This window comes from Aricia agestis, chromosome 18 (assembly GCF_905147365.1).
Source record: "Aricia agestis chromosome 18, ilAriAges1.1, whole genome shotgun sequence".
NCBI lineage: Eukaryota > Metazoa > Arthropoda > Insecta > Lepidoptera > Lycaenidae > Aricia > Aricia agestis.
Window position 1 is genome coordinate 3266640 of NC_056423.1, and position 20869 is coordinate 3287508.

At 39.6% G+C, this 20869-nt stretch overlaps 1 protein-coding gene across 1 annotated transcript in view; it reads right to left on the reverse strand.

The window, feature by feature from the left end:
• Nucleotides 1–6257, reverse strand: part of LOC121736181 (protein unc-79 homolog) — a 51045-nt gene extending 44788 nt beyond the window's left edge. Inside the window, exons 1-7 of the mRNA XM_042127268.1 lie at nucleotides 6081–6257; nucleotides 5889–5991; nucleotides 2607–2726; nucleotides 1917–2078; nucleotides 1440–1610; nucleotides 864–956; nucleotides 359–544 (exon numbers count right to left, since the gene is read on the reverse strand). Coding sequence (XP_041983202.1) covers nucleotides 359–544; nucleotides 864–956; nucleotides 1440–1610; nucleotides 1917–2078; nucleotides 2607–2726; nucleotides 5889–5946 — 790 coding nt within the window. The 5' untranslated portion in view covers nucleotides 5947–5991; nucleotides 6081–6257. The remainder of the gene's footprint in view (nucleotides 1–358; nucleotides 545–863; nucleotides 957–1439; nucleotides 1611–1916; nucleotides 2079–2606; nucleotides 2727–5888; nucleotides 5992–6080) is intronic.
• Nucleotides 6258–20869: the final 14612 nt, after the last annotated feature.

The window sequence follows — 20869 nt, forward strand, 5'->3', positions numbered from 1 at the left end:
AAAAACTGTTTTATTTCTGAGTAAATTTGAATCAAATCTTTTTAGAAAGTCTACGTGATGACCTACCACCGGTTCGGGAACTAACCCGGCGAGAAAAACCGGCGTAAGAAACTCGCAATAGTGGTATTATAAAAAGTGGTATTATATGACCAGTGTTCTGACGATACTGAAAGGATTTGAAGAGACGGGTCACTAACGCTGCATTTAAATATTATGTAAAGATGTTAATAGGCGGCTGAAATTGCTATCATCCCATTCGTTTGAGAACGCTTATGAATGCTTTTTCTTTTTTTAATACTCTAGTTGCATCTAAAATGTACATTTGGTACTTGTAACATCACAAACAATGAAAACTCACTAGAGAATTTGCACAGCAACCCCTTCCTGTCAAACAGCTTGGCATCAAAAGGCGGCCAGTAGTAGAACAGCAGTTTCGCGGCAGACAAGCGCGCGCCCGCAGTGCCGTACGCAACTACGGACAGTACGTCCGCGACCACGCCCCTTTTCAGCGACATGAGACATTCTAGCAGCTGGCAGTGGTGCGCTGTGGGATAGTTAAATAAATTAATAAAATATCCTAACCAAATACAGCTCGACAAGGCTTTAAATGAACGGGGCGAAAAAAGGAACTGACGCTGCCATCATACAAAGACGTCATTTTTGACAGTTCTCCTTTACCAGCAGCGCTCCCACCCACGTTAATTTAAAGCCTTGTCGCACTATATAACGAGTTCACAGAAGTTTGACAACCGCTAATAGTTTTTTACGCCGTACGCCACTACGGATAGTGGCGTATACGACCACGCCCCTTTTGAGAGACATTTTAGCAGGTGGCAGTCGTGAGCTGTAGGATAATACATTACCTGGGTTGCTCGAGTGCTGGAACACCATCATGATGATCGCGCCAACCGATTGTGAGGCCTCACTCTCCTCTCCCATGCCGGGGTAGCGCCGGGCTGCAACCATTTAAACCTCATTATATTTTGTTGGGTTACCTATAGTCCGGTCGCGGAGTATTATTCGTATTGATTGCTAGTCGTCTCTTATACCAATCAAAAATGTTGCTGTCACATTCCTGTGTCAATAAATTAGCAACATACTTGAGCGCGAACAAAGAGACAGACAACAACGGGTCAACACCATAAATTTTTAATATAATCTGTTGTAGCCGATCGCAAATAGAATTCTGCGTAATTTTCTTTCAAGATTGTTTCCGAGTGTCACCTTATTCATCATCAGACGATGTCTCAGGTGAATGATCACGTGGGTACCGAGTACGGCATGGTGATGATGACTCACTGATGGTGAACGGCAGGATGTAGTAGCACAGCAGGTGTATGATGACCTGGTGCAGGCTCGCGGGGAACACGGCCACGCAGTACGCCAGTATGTAGGGCAGCAGGCAGCCCAGACAATGCAGCATGGTGATGATGACTCACTGATGGTGAACGGCAGGATGTAGTAGCACAGCAGGTGTATGATGTCCTGGTGCAGGCTCGCGGGGAACACGGCCACGCAGTACGCCACTAGGTACGGTAGGTTGTCGATGTTCTCTGGCTCCAGGAATGGTAGCAGACAGCCCAGGCACTGCAGCACCGCTTGCCCGAACGCTGGAGTAACGGGGTTTCAAATCAAATCAAAATCATTTATTCACAAAGTTTTTATTAGCATGGCTCAAGGTCATTATGATACCTCAGTACCGTAAGTTCAAAGATATTTTACAAGAATAATCGTATCCTGGCAGCTGCTGACATAAAGCACACTTAAAGAAACTGGAACTTAAGAATACCTTTAGCGAATTTTATTTCGTGTCACCAGTTGTCGTGGTTACAAGTCAGAAAGTTTTGCAAAATGGTAGCGCTTTTTATATTAATACATTGGACAGTAAATGCTGACTTCAGCTTTGTTTCAAGTACCTTGTACTCCAAAAGGTATCAGCGGTGCTACGTCCACCAGTAGCTGAATACCTTGGAACACGCCCTTGTAGTCCAGGTTGGGGTAGAGGCTCATGCGCTCCGCATCCATATCTGCGTCTCTGATCATCTCTAATGGCGATTGGGGCACGTCTTTTAGTACACCTGAAACAGAGAGGGAGTTGATGAAATCCGGAGGATTTTTTGACCTGGTATTAAAGGGGCTTCAAGTCAATCAAGGTTCAGGACTGGCCCTTGAAATGACCATTGGATGCATGGATATTTTTTAATCAGGCTATTGTCTTAACCAAATAAGAAAAGGCTAGGCTAGAAGGACGTTCCGTTAGTTAAATATTTTAAAACCACCACTGGGAACTTCCCAGAAACTTGCAGCTGGTTCTGTTAGCACAACAGCAACTTACTGTGCCACCATCTATCATACAATCGCGAATAGCTTGTCGCGGTATACTCACTGAGCATTATTTTTGAGCATCATTATTATTCTTCCTACTCCTCCTATTTTCTTCTGATTAATTTCGTTACGGGTCCCAAGACAGCTTTAGCATGTCCCTCGAGCTCCCTGAGATCGTATCAAAGGGTTTTCGTGGTTGGATACCGTTGTCGATCCTGGCTACACAGGAGATACAGTGGTGGGAATGTGTGGTGGGCCAAAGCCCGTTTTTAAATACTCACTGAGCAGGGTCTGCGAGAAGTACCGGATGGTGTTGGCCATTTCAGCGCCGGTGGGCAGTGGCGGCATGTTGTGCATCAGACGTAGCTGGTAATCGTACAACGATCTGATTTTGGCCGTGACTGAAACGCGCAGAACCCATTTAGAAATTAGACCACATACCAACAGGGCTATTCAGAACACTTCGACTTGGATTTATATAGCATGCCCAATAAGAGTAAGGCCGCGTTTTTACTGGAGCTGCGTTGTGAGGGATTTGTTTTTGGGAACCATTATAATCGAACCCCTGACCTCGCGCAGAGCAATGATTCTTTTGGATCTTATCACATTCCTCGCAAGGCAGCTTCAGTGGAAAATCAGCCTTATTGGGAAGGGAGGAATACCAAATCTGTATCGAAATGCGAATTGTGAATGCCCTAGGATGTCGCCAATTTAACCCAAAACCACCAACAGTCCGCGTTAGTTTCGAGTCTTGAAGAATTTGTAGAATAAGTACTTAAATTAATGCTCATGACTAACTACTATTACTCATGAGTAATAGTAGTTAGTAGGTGGTTGAAGGTTATGTAATACAAATATAGTACATAAATGTATAAATAATTAATTATGAAAGTTAATATTTGAGAACTAGCTACTAAGGTCCCTTACACATTTGCAGAGAATTTGATACTGGATACTATTGGACACAATAATATTAAGTATGTTGATTTATATGCCACTAGGGTGTTTGTGGCATATTTATAATATTATGGTTGCATAATAATATACTATACAGTACAAATTGCCATTATTTAATTATTTTTAATGTATACCTGATAGATTTGTAGCAAAAATACAATTTATAAGGTCCACTTTAGATGACAATAATTTGAACCTGTAATAAGTCAAATAGCAATAGCACAAAGCAGTATGAAGTGAAGAGTTGAAAATTATTTCAACTGAAGCCCAATTCACAATTATTTCTGTTCAATTTGCAATATGGTCCCAAACGAGAGCCATGCTTCGGCGCGAATGGGCCGCCTCGACCGGAGAAATACCACGCTCTCACAGAAAACCGGCGTGAAACAGCGCTTGCGCTGCCGCGCTGTGTTTCGCCGAGTGAGTTTACCAGAGGCCCAATCCCCTACCCTCCCCTATTCCCTTCCCTTCTCATCCCTACCCTCCCCTATTACCCTATTCCCTCTTAAAAGGCCGGCAACGCACCTGCAGCCCTTCTGATGCTGCGACGGAAGAAGGGGCAAACGAGCAAACGGGTCACCTGATGGAAAGCAACTTCCGTCGCCCATGGACACTCGCAGCATCAGAAGAGCTGCAGGTGCGTTGCCGGACTTTTAAGAGGGAATAGGGTAATAGGGGAGGGTAGCGAAGGGAAGGGAATAGGATAGAGAGGGATTGGGCCTCCGGTAAACTCACTCACTCGGCGAAACACAGCGCAAGCGCTGTTTCACGCCGGTTTTCTGTGAGAACGTGGTATTTCTCCGGTCGAGCCGGCCCATTCGTGCCGAAGCATGGCTCTCCCACGTTAAACGACGACCCTGCTCAGTGAGTATGCTTTCCATCAGTTGACCCGTTTGCTCGTTTGCCTCCTTATTTCATAAAAAAAGGTCTCCCCAATCCCTACGCGTTGAATCAAGTATACACAAGCAATAGTTATGCTCTGACGGTGGAATCCAAATGTGAATTGAATAGAAATAATTATGAGTATCACCCCCTGTTCTGTAGTTGATGTTTCATGGTAGTAGAATAACAAAGTTAGAGCAAGTACCTATGTATAACGAGTGTATGAATGAATGAATAATAAAAAAAAATATAAATTGCTTCCGGTACAATAATCATTCTATGTATAAATAATCGGCCAAGTGCGAGTCGGACTCGAGCACGAAGGGTTCCGTACCGCTATAAAGCAAAAATAGGCCAAAAATTGTGATTTTTGTATGGGAGCCCCCCATAATTTTTTTTATCATTAAATTCGACATTTAACTAAGGCTTTTGTGAAAATATCAAGTAACTCCGTGTTGCTACTTTTTGGCCTTTTTTATCAATAGTGATATCGAGCAAAAAAGGCCAAAAAATCACGTTTGTTGTATGGGAGCCCCACTTAATCATTTTGTGTTTAGTATTTGTTGTAATAGCGCCAAAAGATATACACAATCTGTGAAAATTTCAGAAGTCTAGCTATAAGATTTTTGTTACTAACAATTTGGGCCTTAGTAGCTCTCAAAAAAGAATTTATTTATTTATTATTATAGCCGTTCTTGTGATACAGCCTGGAGACAGACAGACAGACGGACAGACATTGAAGTCTCAGTAATAGGGTCCCGTTTTTACCCTTTGGGTACGGAACCCTAAAAATTAGACCCTCATACAAATGTATAAAAATAATAAAATTATTCATGGCATGTATCCCTTTTACTCCAAATAGACTGCATCGTGCAAAGAATATAATCCTGAAAATAACTTAAGATTCATAATCTATTTGAAAGTTAGTAACATCCAAGTCAATTTGATAATGTATTTGTGGCAGGTATTTATTTCAACCAAAAAATTTTCAATAGTAGCTAAGTTTAGTTTATTATGTCTAAATATTTGTACTAGGCCGCAGTTGTTTTTTTAATCTTTTGAATAAGCTTGAAGAGCAGAGTGCAGGAAATCAGAAACTCATTACTTAAGTGGTTTTAAAAATAAAGTAATGACTGGATAGTGTTCGTTCAGGGCAGAATGGTATAGATTTTACAATTTTAACGCATTGAGATAAAATGTAGAGTAAGTACCTGAAATTATCTGTATGGATAAATAGCGTTCCAAAGCTAGATTGTCTAAATAAAAGGTATTCATAATAACAAACATTAAGATGGAATATAAATGAAGAGAGGTCAAGGAAATTATAACCATTCACACTCAAAGGCAATCAACAGTAAGACAAACATACAGTAATATTTCACATATAGATCCCAATCAAACCTACACGGGGTAAACCAACACCGGTCGCTACTGGAGACATCGACAAGTGTACGACAACATACAACTGGTAAATCAAGCCACGGACACAAGAACACGTAGAGGAGAGTACAGGCAAAGGCTCACTTCCCACCGAGTAAAGGACACAGCTCTAGCATTAGATTTGCCATCCCTCTCATGCTCCCCATTCAACAACACCTAGCCAGAAAATCTATACCATTAATCGGCAAAGCTATAGGTAAGACACCGAAGGTCATCAGGCACAAGCGGAGGGAGCGACAGGAATACTGGTGTCAGTGCACTTTTACCACGGCCCGCGAGCTCACCTCTCGGCTTCAGCAGCTCGTAAGCGATCTGCTTATCATACGCCTGCGTTGACTGCATTATAACATAAAAAGCGTTCTCTAGAATGAGACCGAAGTTTCACTTCTGAAAAAAGAATGCATTAATGGGCATGCATGCGACATTTTTGATATATATGAGCGGCGAAGCGGTTTCTCGTTCGTACGAATACTTACAGGCCGCGGCCCGTGTACCCATGTTTATCAGCTGTATCTTAAAGCTTCCCTGCATTTGAGTCTCACGCGCGGAGTGTCACTAATCTTGTAATCAATACAACAACAATTTAGGCACAGATTCCGGATGCGAGCGTCCGTATATGAAAGAGATAAGACCTAAATCTAGATATTCTATTCTCTTCGTGCCGACCGCACATGCGTAGTGCTTCGTGCTTGAGACGATACCATTGGACCATAGAGAAATATAAACATACACCATTGGACGATATGCGTGTATCCTCCAATGGTATCCTCAATAGCACAAAGCTTCGTTAAGATAGACGCATGTGTGGCCGCGGCATCGGGCAATCGATCGGCGAGTGTTGTTTACGTTTGAGCTTACCGCGCATGTCTTTGGTCTTGTCAGTTGTCACTGTCAGAGTGCGCATGCGCGATAATGACAGCTGTCATACTAAGGCTTCATCCACTTGTTGCGACACCTTGCGACGCGACACGACGTTTACGATTACCTACAGTATTTTGGAGATTGATTTTGGTCTTCAAATACAATACAAGTTATGTACTTATTAACTTGAAATATAATAAACTAAAACGCTTTTTTTATTTCTCTAAATAATAATGATAAACGATCATGGGTATCATCCACTGCCAATACTAGTACAATTTAGGTACAATCCTACGCTTACCCAACCGCACAAAGGCGGGTAATGAGGTTGCGTCTGCCCATTGTCCGCAACTGGAGCATGTGGGCGAATTAATTATTCATCATCGATCATTATCGTATCGGAAAGATGTTACTGTTCATTAGAACTATAGACAAAAGTTCGTACTTAATACATAATAGTTACTACTTAATAGTAAGTCATTTAAATAATAGTATATTATAATAACGAGTACTTGGGTTATTGGACCCAAAAAATTGGGCCCAATGGGTCCAATTACCAGATATGCATTTTAATCATTTTTTCATCTTGCGATTGGTCCCAAGTAATTATTTTTTATGACTTTCAGGCTTATATCCGTAGGGCCCGCAAAAAAGTTGCAGATTTGAATAAAAAACAAATATAATTGCTTTGTATGGAAATGTTTATTGAGATCTTAAAAATTAAAACATCAAACAATTAGTAAAAATAACAGGATATAAATCAATATTTGGCCAATAATAAAATAAAGTATTATAAAAACTAATAACATAAGCCCTGCACAAGGGTGCAGGGCTTATGTTATTAGTTTTTATTTTATTAAGCGGGCAAGGCAAGGGCCTTGCCCCCTTAATTTATAAAAAATATATACATACAGGTGCGTATAACTTATTTCTATAGAAAAATATTTCCACAAGTATTAACTTAATGATCCCTACGACGTAAGTCGTAAAGATACAGAAAAGCAAGGCCTTTGCATCCGTTGTGGATGATTTATATTTTATAGTATTTTTAGAACACCACAAATAACCAATCTTCAATTATACATGTGTAATGCCTAAACAATCCGTATGGTTGCCCGCAAGCGCGTACGGCATTCTCGCACCTTAGCCGGCCTAATCCAGCTTAATGAACAGGTCAATAGGTACGTCTGGGACCAACCATGTGCAGGTTTCCTCACGGTGTTTTCCTCACCGTCCGAGCATCCGTATTATGAACTTGAGTTCTGAAAATATGTCTCATTGGTATACACTATACGCCTTCATCCGGGATCGAACCTGCATCCTCTCGAGTGCGAATCAATTTTATATCTTTAAACGAGCAATTCTTGTATATATGTCGTAGGATGATTTGATAAATCCGTGTTTTCGCGAAATCCCTAGAATTTTCGCGAAAATTCGATTTATCATCCTACGACATCGACATATATATATATTTATAATTGGAATCTCGGAATCGACTCCAACGATTTTCATGAAATTTAGTATATAGGGGGTTTCGGGGGCGATAAATCGATCTAGCTAGGAATCATCTTTAGAAAATGACATTTTATTCGTGTTTTATCGAATATCGAGCAAAGCTCGGTGAAATAGCTAGTCAATCATTCATTATATTTGCTTTAAAAGTGGTAGTTTAGATGCTAATATTATTACTTATTACTCAGCTCTTACACTCGTTAACTATAGGTCTACCTAAAGGCCACGAATTTCCTCGATAAGAAAGATACAACTGCATCAAAAACAAGTAATAATAATAGCTCCCACACCGGTTTCGGTGACGGTGGCCGGTTTCATTGAAACCAGGCCAGCTACGCAGGAGTAATTTTATAGTGCCCAAGTGTGTGCGCAGTACACAAGAGCACTCTCTGTTACTTTACTCTCATAACCCAGTGGGACGGCAGACCGACACGACTGGCGAGGGATCAGGCGCAGGACCGACTTTTTACATGCCCATCCGACGCATGGATCATCTTACTTGTTAGACAATCAGGTGATCAGCCTGCATTATCCTAACCAAACTTGGAAATAACATGTTTCCAACGCGGGAATCGAACCCACGACCTTCGAGTCAAGAGCCAAGCTCTGAACCACTGGACCACGGAGGCGGAAAAACAAGTAACAATACTCTGTCACATGGAAATCGAACCCGTGACCCCCGAGTGACCACGCAACGGCCATTACAATACATTACCAAACCTTTTCAATCAATAGCCAGATGTGTATTGTATCATCTCTCAATTCTCATTTATTTTTGCAACGTTCACAATTGAGCTCCTAATACAGCTAGTTATGTAATTGTATTGCATATCTGGTCCAAATTGGGCGCTTCTCATGATTTTGAAGATAACCAATGTGGCAATTGTTGAGTGTGACATTTAATTACGTATAATGAATGCGAGCTTGTTAGGTGTTTCCTTCCCCCCCGAGCGGGCCGCGATGCGCTATGTGTTCCAGTGCATCGCGACGTAAACGCAGAGGAATGGCCTACGGCGGCGGAAACTAAGAGGCCTAAGGCCGTAGCCAAAGTCCCTTTCGGTAAAAACGATGACGAAATTCATACTTTGTCTAAGGGGGCTACTCTCATAAAAAATATAAATTCGGCACTGACCAAATAAGTACCATTGTATTACTTTAACAACTGATTGTTTCATTGTACAGTGTACTTATTACTGTATACAGTCGTTGATCTTTTGGTCAACAAGGAATTCAAAGTTTACTTGGTATCAAGAAGTTATTAAAATGTAATTTAGAATACCGTTGTTACATAAAACATGTCTCAAACTCTACATACTAAGTACATACTAAATGAGGACATGAATGGACGAAGAGGAATAACGAATATATTTTAATGACATTATAATATGAGCGATTACTCATTTTTTCCTTTATAAATAAATAAAAATAAAATAAAATACTTTTATTTCAGGTTGTTTGAACCCATATTTTATTAGTCATAACCTACGTAATAACCCAAAAACTTTAGTAGGTATCAGTTACAAAAAATAAATTAATTTATTGTATAAATTAAGTATTTGCCACCTTCTGGCGCTTTTTTTTTTATGAAATAAGGGGGCAAACGAGCAAACGGGTCACCTGATGGAAAGCAACTTCCGTCGCCCATGGACACTCGCAGCATCAGAAGAGCTGCAGGTGCGTTGCCGGCCTTCTAAGGGGTAATAGGGGAGGGTAGGGAAGGGAATAGGGGCGGGTACGGAAGGGAATAGGGGAGGGTACGGAAGGAAATAGGGGAGGGTAGGGAAAGGAAAAGGGTAGGGGATTGGGCCTCCGGTAAACTCACTTACTCGGCGAAACACAGCGGAAGCGCTGTTTCACGCCGGTTTTCTGTGAGGACGTGGTATTTCTCCGGTCGAGCCGGCCCATTCGTGCCGAAGCATGGCGCTCCGGGCACATATACATAATATTGTATAATATGGATCCATCCCCAGAAGGAGGTTGTCCAGCTTGACGCTGAGCACTTTCAGAATGCTGTTGGGGCAGCGCCGCATGCGGAACATCAGCGATGCAATGCGACGTCGCAGCACGGTGTGAAAACCGTCTGTGCGGGCGTGCGCAAACGCAATGCACTACACCAGCGACTAGCGAGGGAGCCCCACAACACCCTGAAAGCCTTGTTAATTTCTTCATCGTCTAACTATACATTAGAATCTACATTTTTTTATTTCAAAACAATTATCCAACAATTATCTTAAATCCTCGTAGATCTCTAATTGTAAATCCTCTATTTTTACGACGATAGTCATTAAATTGTTAGTTACCCAGTCTTCGAATATCATGCATGTAATAGAAACACGTAATATAAATTAGTAATTAATTAGTATAATTATTATTGTGGTATTATAATTTATACATTCAGTAGCGCAGTCAGTCGTAGCTAGGGTTGTCAACTATACTGTTTTGAACAGTATTATACTGTTTTTCACTAAATTATACTTTTTACTGTTGAACAAAAATACTGTTTTCAGCATCAAAATGAGAAACTTAGACGCTCAGACATTTTCTTTACTTTTAGTAAGTTTGGCAAGAAGCTCTAATAATGTACGTATTTAAACGAATAAATAAATAAAATACTGTTCATTTTTCTAAAATACTGTTTGATAATATTTGAGAGATCTGAATATACTCTATTTCTTGTGAAAAAACTTGGCAACCCTAGTCGTAGCCAATCTATAATGTTATAGATACTGAAGTTTGATAGATTGGTATAATTGGGAATCACTAAAGTGTAAATAATAACAATAATTATTGATTTAATTCATAAATTTTATTATCTATCCTACTAATTTGAGCAACACATATTATATGCAACAGACTACAGATAACATATTATATCAAAATATCATGCCTAATGCCTATTGCCTCCTTTTTATTTCATAAACGAAATAGAAATAGCGGTTCTTGAGATACAGCCTTGAGACAGACGGACGGACGGACGGACGGACTGACAGACAGACAGACGGACAGACGGACAGACAACGAAGTCTTAGTAATAGGATTCTGTTTTTACTTTTTGGGTACTTAACCCTAAAAAAGACTCCTTGTAATTACAGCTACTAATATCTATGGACGCTTCACACTACGTCAGTCTGGCCCCGTGCTAAGTACCTGAAGGACTTGTGTTACTGATACCAGACAACGGAAATATATTTAATACTTTTATACTATACATATATTTAAGATTGTTATTATATGATACACATATTTAATACACATCCATGACCCAGGAACCCGTGACCCCCGGCTTGAGCTACCAACAGCCCACCAACTGAGCCACAGAGCTCTTTAGGAATCTCGTCTTCCATTGCCAGACATGAGACAGCTCAAAAGTGGTCTAGCAGTATTAACTGTCAAAAATCTACTAGCTTAGCTCTGAAGATATAATATTATCTATAATAGGTAGTTATATGTCAGTATTATGCAAAACTTTATATAATCTTCATAATATGATTCATGACCACAGACATAGATACAGCATGTCCCTCCAATTGTATGAAAACAAGCGTGCCACTTTTTTCCTACCAACTGTGACGTACCGATGATAAGAAACGTGTCCATTACCTAGGCCAACGTTACTATTTGAATTTCTACAGCTCAATACGGTACAATTAGATTTTTTTTTCAATCCGATTGATGTCCGATTCCGATAACGGTGGAGCGCAGACTAAAGAGCAGACTTTCGAAAGGCGAGCATTGCTCGTCTTTTGGTAACGCGATATGGCACGCGATGTACATACACATGCGGTGTCCATCTTGATCTATGTCTGTGCTCATGATAGTATTTTATTCATACAAAAAATTAAGAGAAAATATAATTCACATTAAATTAACAAAATAAAATTGATTGTAATGTCCACGAAGACAAAAAATACAATAGAGAAACTATTACAAAATGAAGTAACAATAAAAAATTAAAACAATAATAACACGAACGATAAACATCAAAAACACATAACATTTAACTAAGTATCTCCATATAAACGCCGCCTGAACAAGCTACTTAAGTTTCTGTATCATAACAACGTAATAGCCCATTGTTAAAAGATAGCTTTAAGCGTTGGAAGCCGCTACTAGTGTATCTTCATATTATACACCTGCCTGCCTAGCATACGCCAACGAGATATCTCACCGCCCACTTTAAGAACAAAATATATTTTAGCGCCCCCATTGTTTCAATTTAAAATGCATCCAGATGAAATAAATCACCCCCCAAGTCTCTACACAACGCCCCCATTTTTTTCTGGGTCCCACACCGTTCCTCTTCAGACCTTCAGCGCCCACAAGTGGGCGTTATCGCCCACTTTGGGAAAGGCTGATATACACCAAGATGTAAATGTGTAGTTGGTAGATAAGTAGTACTTGTTACCACGTTAAAAATATCTGCATGAATGAGCCTGCTCAGTGATCAATCTAATATCTTACCAGTAACCATTAGCTTAAAAGGTAACTGGCGAAGGTTTTTTCTTTTCTGGCTGTGTCCAACGTATTCTAATAATTAAGTATTACGTTTTAACGTTTAAGAAGCTGATAATTTTGATTTTATTACAGCTTAGCAAGCCAGTTGCTAGACATAATAATAATATTTATGGACGCTTCACACCACGTCGGTCTGGCCCCGTGCTAAGTACCTGATGGACTTGTAAATGTCCGAGGCTGCTCGCTTGGTCAGTACGCGGCTAGGCCGGCTACTGAGCCACAGAGGTCGTCATCCGGTCCGGTCGTCGTACAGCGTGACTGGGTATAGCAAAAACCTCAAACATAACCAGGCGCGGTCGCAGCCTGAAATTTTCGAGGCGGTCACTAACTAAAGTGTACAGGCTACTCGGGGAACGAGACAGTAGCGGTCATTGACTCCCTGTCAAAAAACTTGTCATTTTCTATATAAAGCATCACTTATCTAAGATAAAAAGTCAATTTTATTCTTAAGAGGATTCCACACCGCCGTTTTTCCATACAAACGCTGTCCCCTGTTTCCTCCCTGGATAAAAAAAAAACTATTAGCATGTTTTCTTTTTTTTCATAATTTACCCAAAAACCCAAAAAAATGGCCAGATTTTCCTCTGTGTTCAAACACCCAGAAAACAAAACTGGCTAGAATATACCAAAAAAAATCAAACATAGGAACACAGCTCAAGCCTTGCTTTAATTCTTAATGGAAAAATTACTTAAATCGGTTAAGTTTTGGAGAAGGAATCAGCGGACAACGAATCGAAGATTTTCTGTTCTTTTATTAGAACTTTTGTCGTGTTGTCTCTATCGCGCTCTGCGGTGGGAGACTTAAGATTGGTGAGACAGCAATACATTTTCAAATACCTATTTTCAATTTCTCTCGCCCCTGGTGTATCCTCTTAAATCTTCTAAATATACAGTGCGAGTAGACTAAAAGGGTGACCGCTACCGCCTGGTTTCGCCGAGTACAGTTTAGTCACTACACTAAAAAGTAAAAATTTGTCGCTGCTATGGGATAGCTGGAAATTTCCTTTTATTATTTAGTAAGATTTTTTATTTATCCATTTGTCCCAGAATTGTGGGGGGGGGGGGGGTCATGTCCCCTGTGACCCCCCCCCCCCCTTCGGACCGCGCCTGAACATAACGAGGCTAAAAGCTGCTCATTAGCTGCAATTATTACTGCAGCAGCTGCATGATATAATAGTAGATGTATGTAGAGCAGCACATTAGCGGATCTCGCGGAGATAATCCACGTTATATAAGCGCATTTTCCAATCATTAGTCTCGTTAACGGTAAGGCGCCGTGCACACTGAAGGCAGTACCTACTCTGAAACATCTACAGGGTGTAGCAAAACTAATTGATAATACTTTAGGGTGTGTATGTGTTCCTTGTAAAGAGAGAGTGTGAAGAGATTTGTTTCGTTTTATGATTTCATAACTCAGCGCCGGAGCTTATATGTATAAATCATTTGCATGTTGATAATGAAGAGTGCAGTATAATTTAGTTAGGTAGAGTACAATAATTATAGAAGTAAGTATTTTGTTTTGTTCCTAACATTTTAACTTCGAAAACCTTAAACCAACAGGTTTTGTATGTACATTAACGCAATGACATAAGTTACAACAAGGCCATATTACATATTAACGGATTAACGATTAGTGTTAACTTGCGTTAATTCGACCGAAATGTAACGCTTTAACGTTTAGCGAAGCTAACATTTTTTTTAACGGATTAACGATTAACGAAGTTAACTATTTGATTAACGGTGCCCAGCTATGATAATACTTTAGGGTGTGTATGTGTTCCTTATAAAGAGTTCACTGCAGCGCTGAAAGATCAATTTTTTTTTCACCTAAAAAGCGCGCTGGGGCGCTTGCCCATAAAAATGGGCAAGCGCCCCAGCGCGCAGCGTCACGAGTTTCCCCATATAAAAGTGAAAAAAAAATTGGTTTTTCAGCGTTGCTACTTTCACAGTGAACTCTCTACAAGGAACACATACATACCCTAAAGTATTTTGTTACACCTTGTTTATACTTATTATAAAGCTGAAGAGTTTGTTTGTTCCAACGCGATAATCTCAGAAACTATCTGGACCGATTTCAAAAATTCTTTCACCAATGTATAGCGACGATGTCCCTGAGTGACATAGGCCATGTGTATGTACTTACCACGGGCGGAGCTGGGGCGGATCACTAGTATTTTAATGATAATCTAGCTGTAATTTAATGAAGAGATAGAAAATTTATGAAGTTTATGTCAGAATCTTCAATATTGTAACCGAATATGGCATCAATTGTTACGCCGTTTCAATATTCTTATTTGCAAGGGTGTAGATGTGTCTTCGACTGCACTGCCCTAAGTGAGATACAGCCTGGAGACAAACAGATAGACGGATGCAAATTTTTTGACTTTTTTCTGTTCTTTTTACATTCATAATTACTTCATCGATGGCTGATCTAAATAGCGCGTTATCTCATTATTGAGTGTTGACAAAAAGCGCGCAGTCTCCCGCAGCCTCTCGCATTGTTGCGTGACGTCGCGTGTCGTCGCGTGGCGTCAGGCGTGTGGTAACCGTTACGGGCGTGGGAACGCCCAAACTGGCGACGTTACGGCTTTTCAAAATATTGCTTGTGACTTGAAAGTCAGGACAGGAGGGAAGACGGGAACTAATATTATATTATCAAGTATTTCCCACCCTAATTTTAAGAAAGATGAAAGTCTAAGGCCTGTTTTCACCAAACGCCTCCTAACGCTAAGTGGTCCCCTAGCGGCCATTAAGGGTACATATCCTTCAAGATTTCACGAATTTTTGTGTGTCGCGTTTGTGCTTAGGGCGTAAGAACTTTTGCAAAACATAATTTTTTTTAAATGTGTTTGTTTTAAGTGATATTTGACCCGCAAAGACCTTAGTGTCTAAACACATAATGCCGAAGTTCAGCGGCGGAAGTTCGGCATGATTAGGTACGTCAGCGATGTCCAGCGTATACAATATAACGCGACGTAATTTCGGCATGGTGTGTCATCGGTAATTTAAAATACATTGCAGGCGTAATCATGCCGAACTTCCGCCGCGTTTTTTCCGCCTAGTGTGTTTAGACATGCCTTTCTTATTTATTCCTATATTTATTCCCTTCCACGTTTCTAGATTTCCTCCACTCGACGCAACCACAATACTAACTACTAAAATTATGACGTTATTTTATTTTGATCAGTGCTAGCTAGAGGCTCTTAATTTTTTTATAATAAAAAATGAAAAAATCGTCAGTTTCTGACCCCCCAACAAATACAAACTAGACTTGATGAAGTTACATTTACATGAACAGATTTTTATGAATTATTTATATTTGCTGGCAATAGGGATATCAGCCGCCGTCCATTTTGCTCTGACAGCGGCCACATAGAGCTTAATCTATGTGATTCCTAACCAAAACCTAGTTCATACTATTATTAGTTATTACTATGTAAGACTTTATTTCAACATAGATGTTATAATCGTATAATATGTGCGACCACGTCCGCTTTCTTTGACGTTTCTTGACCGTAAATTAAGCCAGAAAATAAAATATGATGATTGATGATTTCAACCTATGACCGTTAGATTATAATAGCAAAAACTGAAACAATACAAATAATAAAACTTATGGAAAATCATTACACCACAATACCACCGTCACCACCACAATACGGATCATCGATCATTGATCCGCGGATCCATAGATCTATAGATCATAATCGATGCGATTCTCGTGAGAATTACGGCATTTTGTAATCAGCCTTAACACGAATTATATATGTACTTTTTGTTGTTTAACGTTTGAGAATAATATTTTAATGCTTTTTATCCGTCTGGTAAGAATTTTTATGTTTTTGAGACTTTTACGTTACGACATGAGAATAAAGTTAGAAGACGCAATTGCGCAATCATCCACGGTTTAAATTTGAAAATGGATAATATAACGGCTTTACATTATTCCAATCTACATAGTATATAGGCTTTCCATTATTCATACTATTGGAATAATATGCCACTGCCACTGGAATGCACTGGAATGCAATTTATAAATTCATTCCAGTATCAACGAGGCCAAAATGGTCACATTTAGCAATTCCTCTCAATCAATTCAGCAAATGATTTGTCAAAACTGTCAAACTGACAAATGTCAAATCAGTACAAAGATACAGAAATGAATTGCAAGCAGAGTTGGATTTTGCGATTTTATAAAAATGAATCATATTATGATTCATATCATGATTCTTCAAAGCGACCAAGCCCCGCCGTTTATATTATTAGTAGTAGTAGTGTTGAGAACAAAAATTTTCAATCTAGACATCTACAGCTGCATATATAGATATAGTCATATCAAAAAGTACGGTTACAACGGGTTTCCGTGTGAATTCGCAGGAAGTACCCAATCATCTGAAAAATCTTTACAAAGGCGTACTCGATAAAAGTTGGTATGACAGTACAGTCGACTACATCTTCTTTATTTTGTAACTTATTCGTTTGTAATAAGGCTCTGAAGTGCTAAACGGATCTTTAACCGTGCTGGATGTTTCCTCTCCGTGAAAGGACCTTTCCCAGCAGATGGCACGTGCGATAGACGCATCCGTGTGGCGCACGTGACGCGTCGCCACGACGGTTATGCCATACCTAGACAATGGTGTTACGTGGTGCTGAATTTTCGCAATTAGAGTAGGTAAGGTCGCTAAAAAGTTATGGAGTTATAAGTTTTAGACATTTAATGATTATTTGACTTTAATTTAAGGCCGGCCATAGACGGACCGCATCTTGCAGTCGAGACGGACCGCTCGAGCAGTTCTTAAGCGGTAGGTGCCAACGCGACCGCTCTAGAGTCTAGAGCAGTCGGTCCCGACTGCAGCATGCGATCCATACATGGCCAGTCTAGTCTGTCTAAAGTCTATATAAAAGTTAAGTTATCATTAAATATCTCTGAGTTCGGCCGTAAAGGATTGAAAACGAAAAGAGGTTTTCAAAATGTACTTAGTACCTACTTTCATACCTGACTTTTCAGCTGCTTTTGAGCGTATGTAGTGATATGGCAGAACTTGCCCTTTAGCCAAGGCGTTTTCTTTATCGATTCTTTGTAGACATTGTAGAGTAACCGTTCAAAATGTATTTGACATTACTCGAGTAGAACGTCTATCGAATCGTATGTATCATAAAGTTAATATACCTAGCGGAATAGAGCAACAATATCGAGCTGAAAACACAAAACTACCTACACTAAGTACACCTGAAGATGATTAATTTCGAAACCGGTCGTGTAATTTGTTAATAATTTCTTAATATAGTGGAAAAAGTGCACGCAAATATTGTTTTATTAGTGTTGAGTAATTTCAGTCTTGAAACATTCATGAAAGTCCACGGAGGGTTTATTTTTAACACAGTTCATCGGGTCATCTAGTTCTTTATATGTAACTAAAAGTATATCTGTTAATAATTAACTGATATCTTTCAAGATAATAATTTTTCCTCTTTCGTCAACCTCAGGAAAAAGCTTACAAAAGCAGGAAACTTAACAAAAGCAAGTCGTCTTAACCATTCTTAACGAAGTAATAATTAAGAGTAATTGTTATCTTATTAATTTAACTGTTAGGTTTATAGTATTAATATATTAATTATTATATTAATATATTAATTTAGTTACAACGAGCTTTTGACCGCGGCTTCGCTCGCGTTAAGAAGTATTATTATATACAAACTTTCATCCCCTATTTTAACCCCTTGGGGTTGGAATTTATCAAAATTCTTTCTTAGCGGATGCCTTCGTCATAACATCTATCTGCATGCAAAATTTCAGCCCGATCCGTCCAGTGGTTTGGGCTGTGCGTTGATAGATCACCATGTCAGTCAGTCACCTTTGAGTTTTATATATTATATACTAGCTGTCCCTGTGAACTTCGTGTCACTTTAAAACCTACCCTGAACATCTACCAATATTTTACTACTAAAATTAGCCCAATCCGTTCAACCGTTATCGAGTTTTAGCGTTACTAACACAATTGAAAATCCATTTTTATATATATAGATAGGTAGATTAAAATATGTACAGTCAGATAAAAACGCAACTTGCTTTTGAAAGCTAAATTAGGAAGCTAGTTGTAGATAATATAAATAAACTCAAAAGGGGCAAAAATTAATTAAATAACGCTATTAATCCATTCTTATATTATAAATGCGTAGGTGTCTGTCCGTCTGTGTTACCTCTTTACGCTGAAACTATTTTGCTGAAAGGTATAATAATAGTAGGTAATAATAACTCCCACACCGTGACGGTGGCCGGTTTCATTGAAACCAGACCAGCTACGCAGGAGCAATTTTATAGTGCCCAAGTGTGTTCGCAGTACACAAGAGCACTCTCTATTCCTTTACCCTCATAACCCAGTGGGACGGAAGATCGACACGACTGGCGAGAGAACAGGCGCAAAACCGACTTTTTACATGCCCATCCGACGCATGGATCATCTTACTTGTCAGACAATCAGATGATCAGCCTGCACTGTCCTAGCCAAACTTGGATAATATAATAACATGTTTCCAACGCGGGAATTGAAACCATGACCTCCGAGTCAAGAGCCACGCTCTTAACCACTGGACCACGGAGGCGTTGAAATTTAGTATGGAGACACTTTGAGTCCCGGGAAAGGACGTGGATAATTTTTATCCAGGAAAAATGTACGGTTTCCACGCCATTACCGAATTTAGAAGCAATGGAGTTGCGGGCGTCATTTAGTACTGTAGATTGTATAAACCATCCACAACGGAAGCAAAGACCTGATTTTTTTAATAAAATGTATCGACTGTACATTTCTATCTAGATATTAATGATGTTCTAGATTTCATAGTGAGGAGGTGTTAGGTTATTACGTGTTTTGACCTGTGGGACACTAACATACAATAGTTGGAGCTCGTTAGTGTTGCTGTAGCGTGAGCCGGGCTTATAGAGTTCGGGTTCCGTATAATTATTAACTTTATATAATACTACACTCTATGAACCTTATATCAGTTTCCTTATATTAAAAACCTTTGCTCAATTTCCATGAATATTAATCCAAGACTAGTAAACGTGGGAGAGCCAAGCTTCGGCACGAATAGGCCGGCTCGAACGGAGAAATACCACGTTCTGACAGAAAAACGGCGTGAAATAGCGCTTGCGCTGTGTTTCGCCGAGTGAGTGAGTTTACCGGAGGCCCAATCCCCTACCCTATTCCCTTCCCTACCCTCCCCTATTCCCTTCCCTTCCCATCCCTACCCTCCCCTATTTCCCTTTTCCCTCTTAAAAGGCCGATCGCACCTGTAGCTCTTCTGATGCTGTGAGTGTCCATGGGCGACGGAAGTTGCTTTCCATCAGGTGACCCGTTTGCTCGTTTGCCCCCTTATTTCATAAAAAAAAGACTAAAATTAGCCAAATCAGTTCAGGCGTTATTGAGTTTTAGCGAGACTCACAAAATTTTAAATTCATTTTATTTAATTAAGATAAATATTGAATATAGACTACCTGAGTTGATAACTACGTTTTGTGTACGTTATGGGAATATGTTTTGGAACCTTAAATGAAGATCCGACAGACTCGTTCATTTTGCCTTTAACCTTGCACAGCACAGATATTCTTTTGGGTCTTAAAAACCCATTCCTTCCTCAGCTCCAGTGGAAACGACGGCCGCACAAGAAATACGTGTTTGATGAATCAAGAATAACAAGGATTAATCAACATTAATGTAGAGTTTGACAGAAAATATGAATTAGACCTAATGTCAAAAAATGATTCATAAAATTAAACTAAATTACTAATGTCATGAGTGCGAAAGACAGCCATTTTCGTGCAGCTCTACGGACCCCTAAGCTGGATGAATACAGCTGTGGAAAACTGTAAATTCACATACAGCTATTAAATTACAGTTTACTTGTAACGTGATTTTAATTGTTATAATGTTACGTTGGGAAATGTTTGCGCAGGATTTTGGCAATACGAATAAAATTTGAGTAGGCAAACTATAAAGTTTTTCTATCTACCATATTTATAAGTCCATAATGTTACCAATATACAATGTGTCCCGACACGTCTAGTGTCCGAGCAATAATGTATAGCATATTTTATCGAAAAATTGTCCCTCAAATTTTTACTCTTTCTCACACTCGTTCGAAAACTTTTTCTAAATACCTGACTCAGAGAAGGCTTGGTCCAGTTACTCGTTGACCGTTGTGTAAATGTTTTATTACTAAGGGCCTACCGTTTACTTAATCGCGAAATACAAAACAATTTCTACAGCCAATCACCCTAAATCCACACAAGCCACGACACAAAAACCAGCTTTCCACCATTGTGTGGTACCACCACAAACCACCACTATCTACGTCCATCAGCGTAGTTAAGTAAACG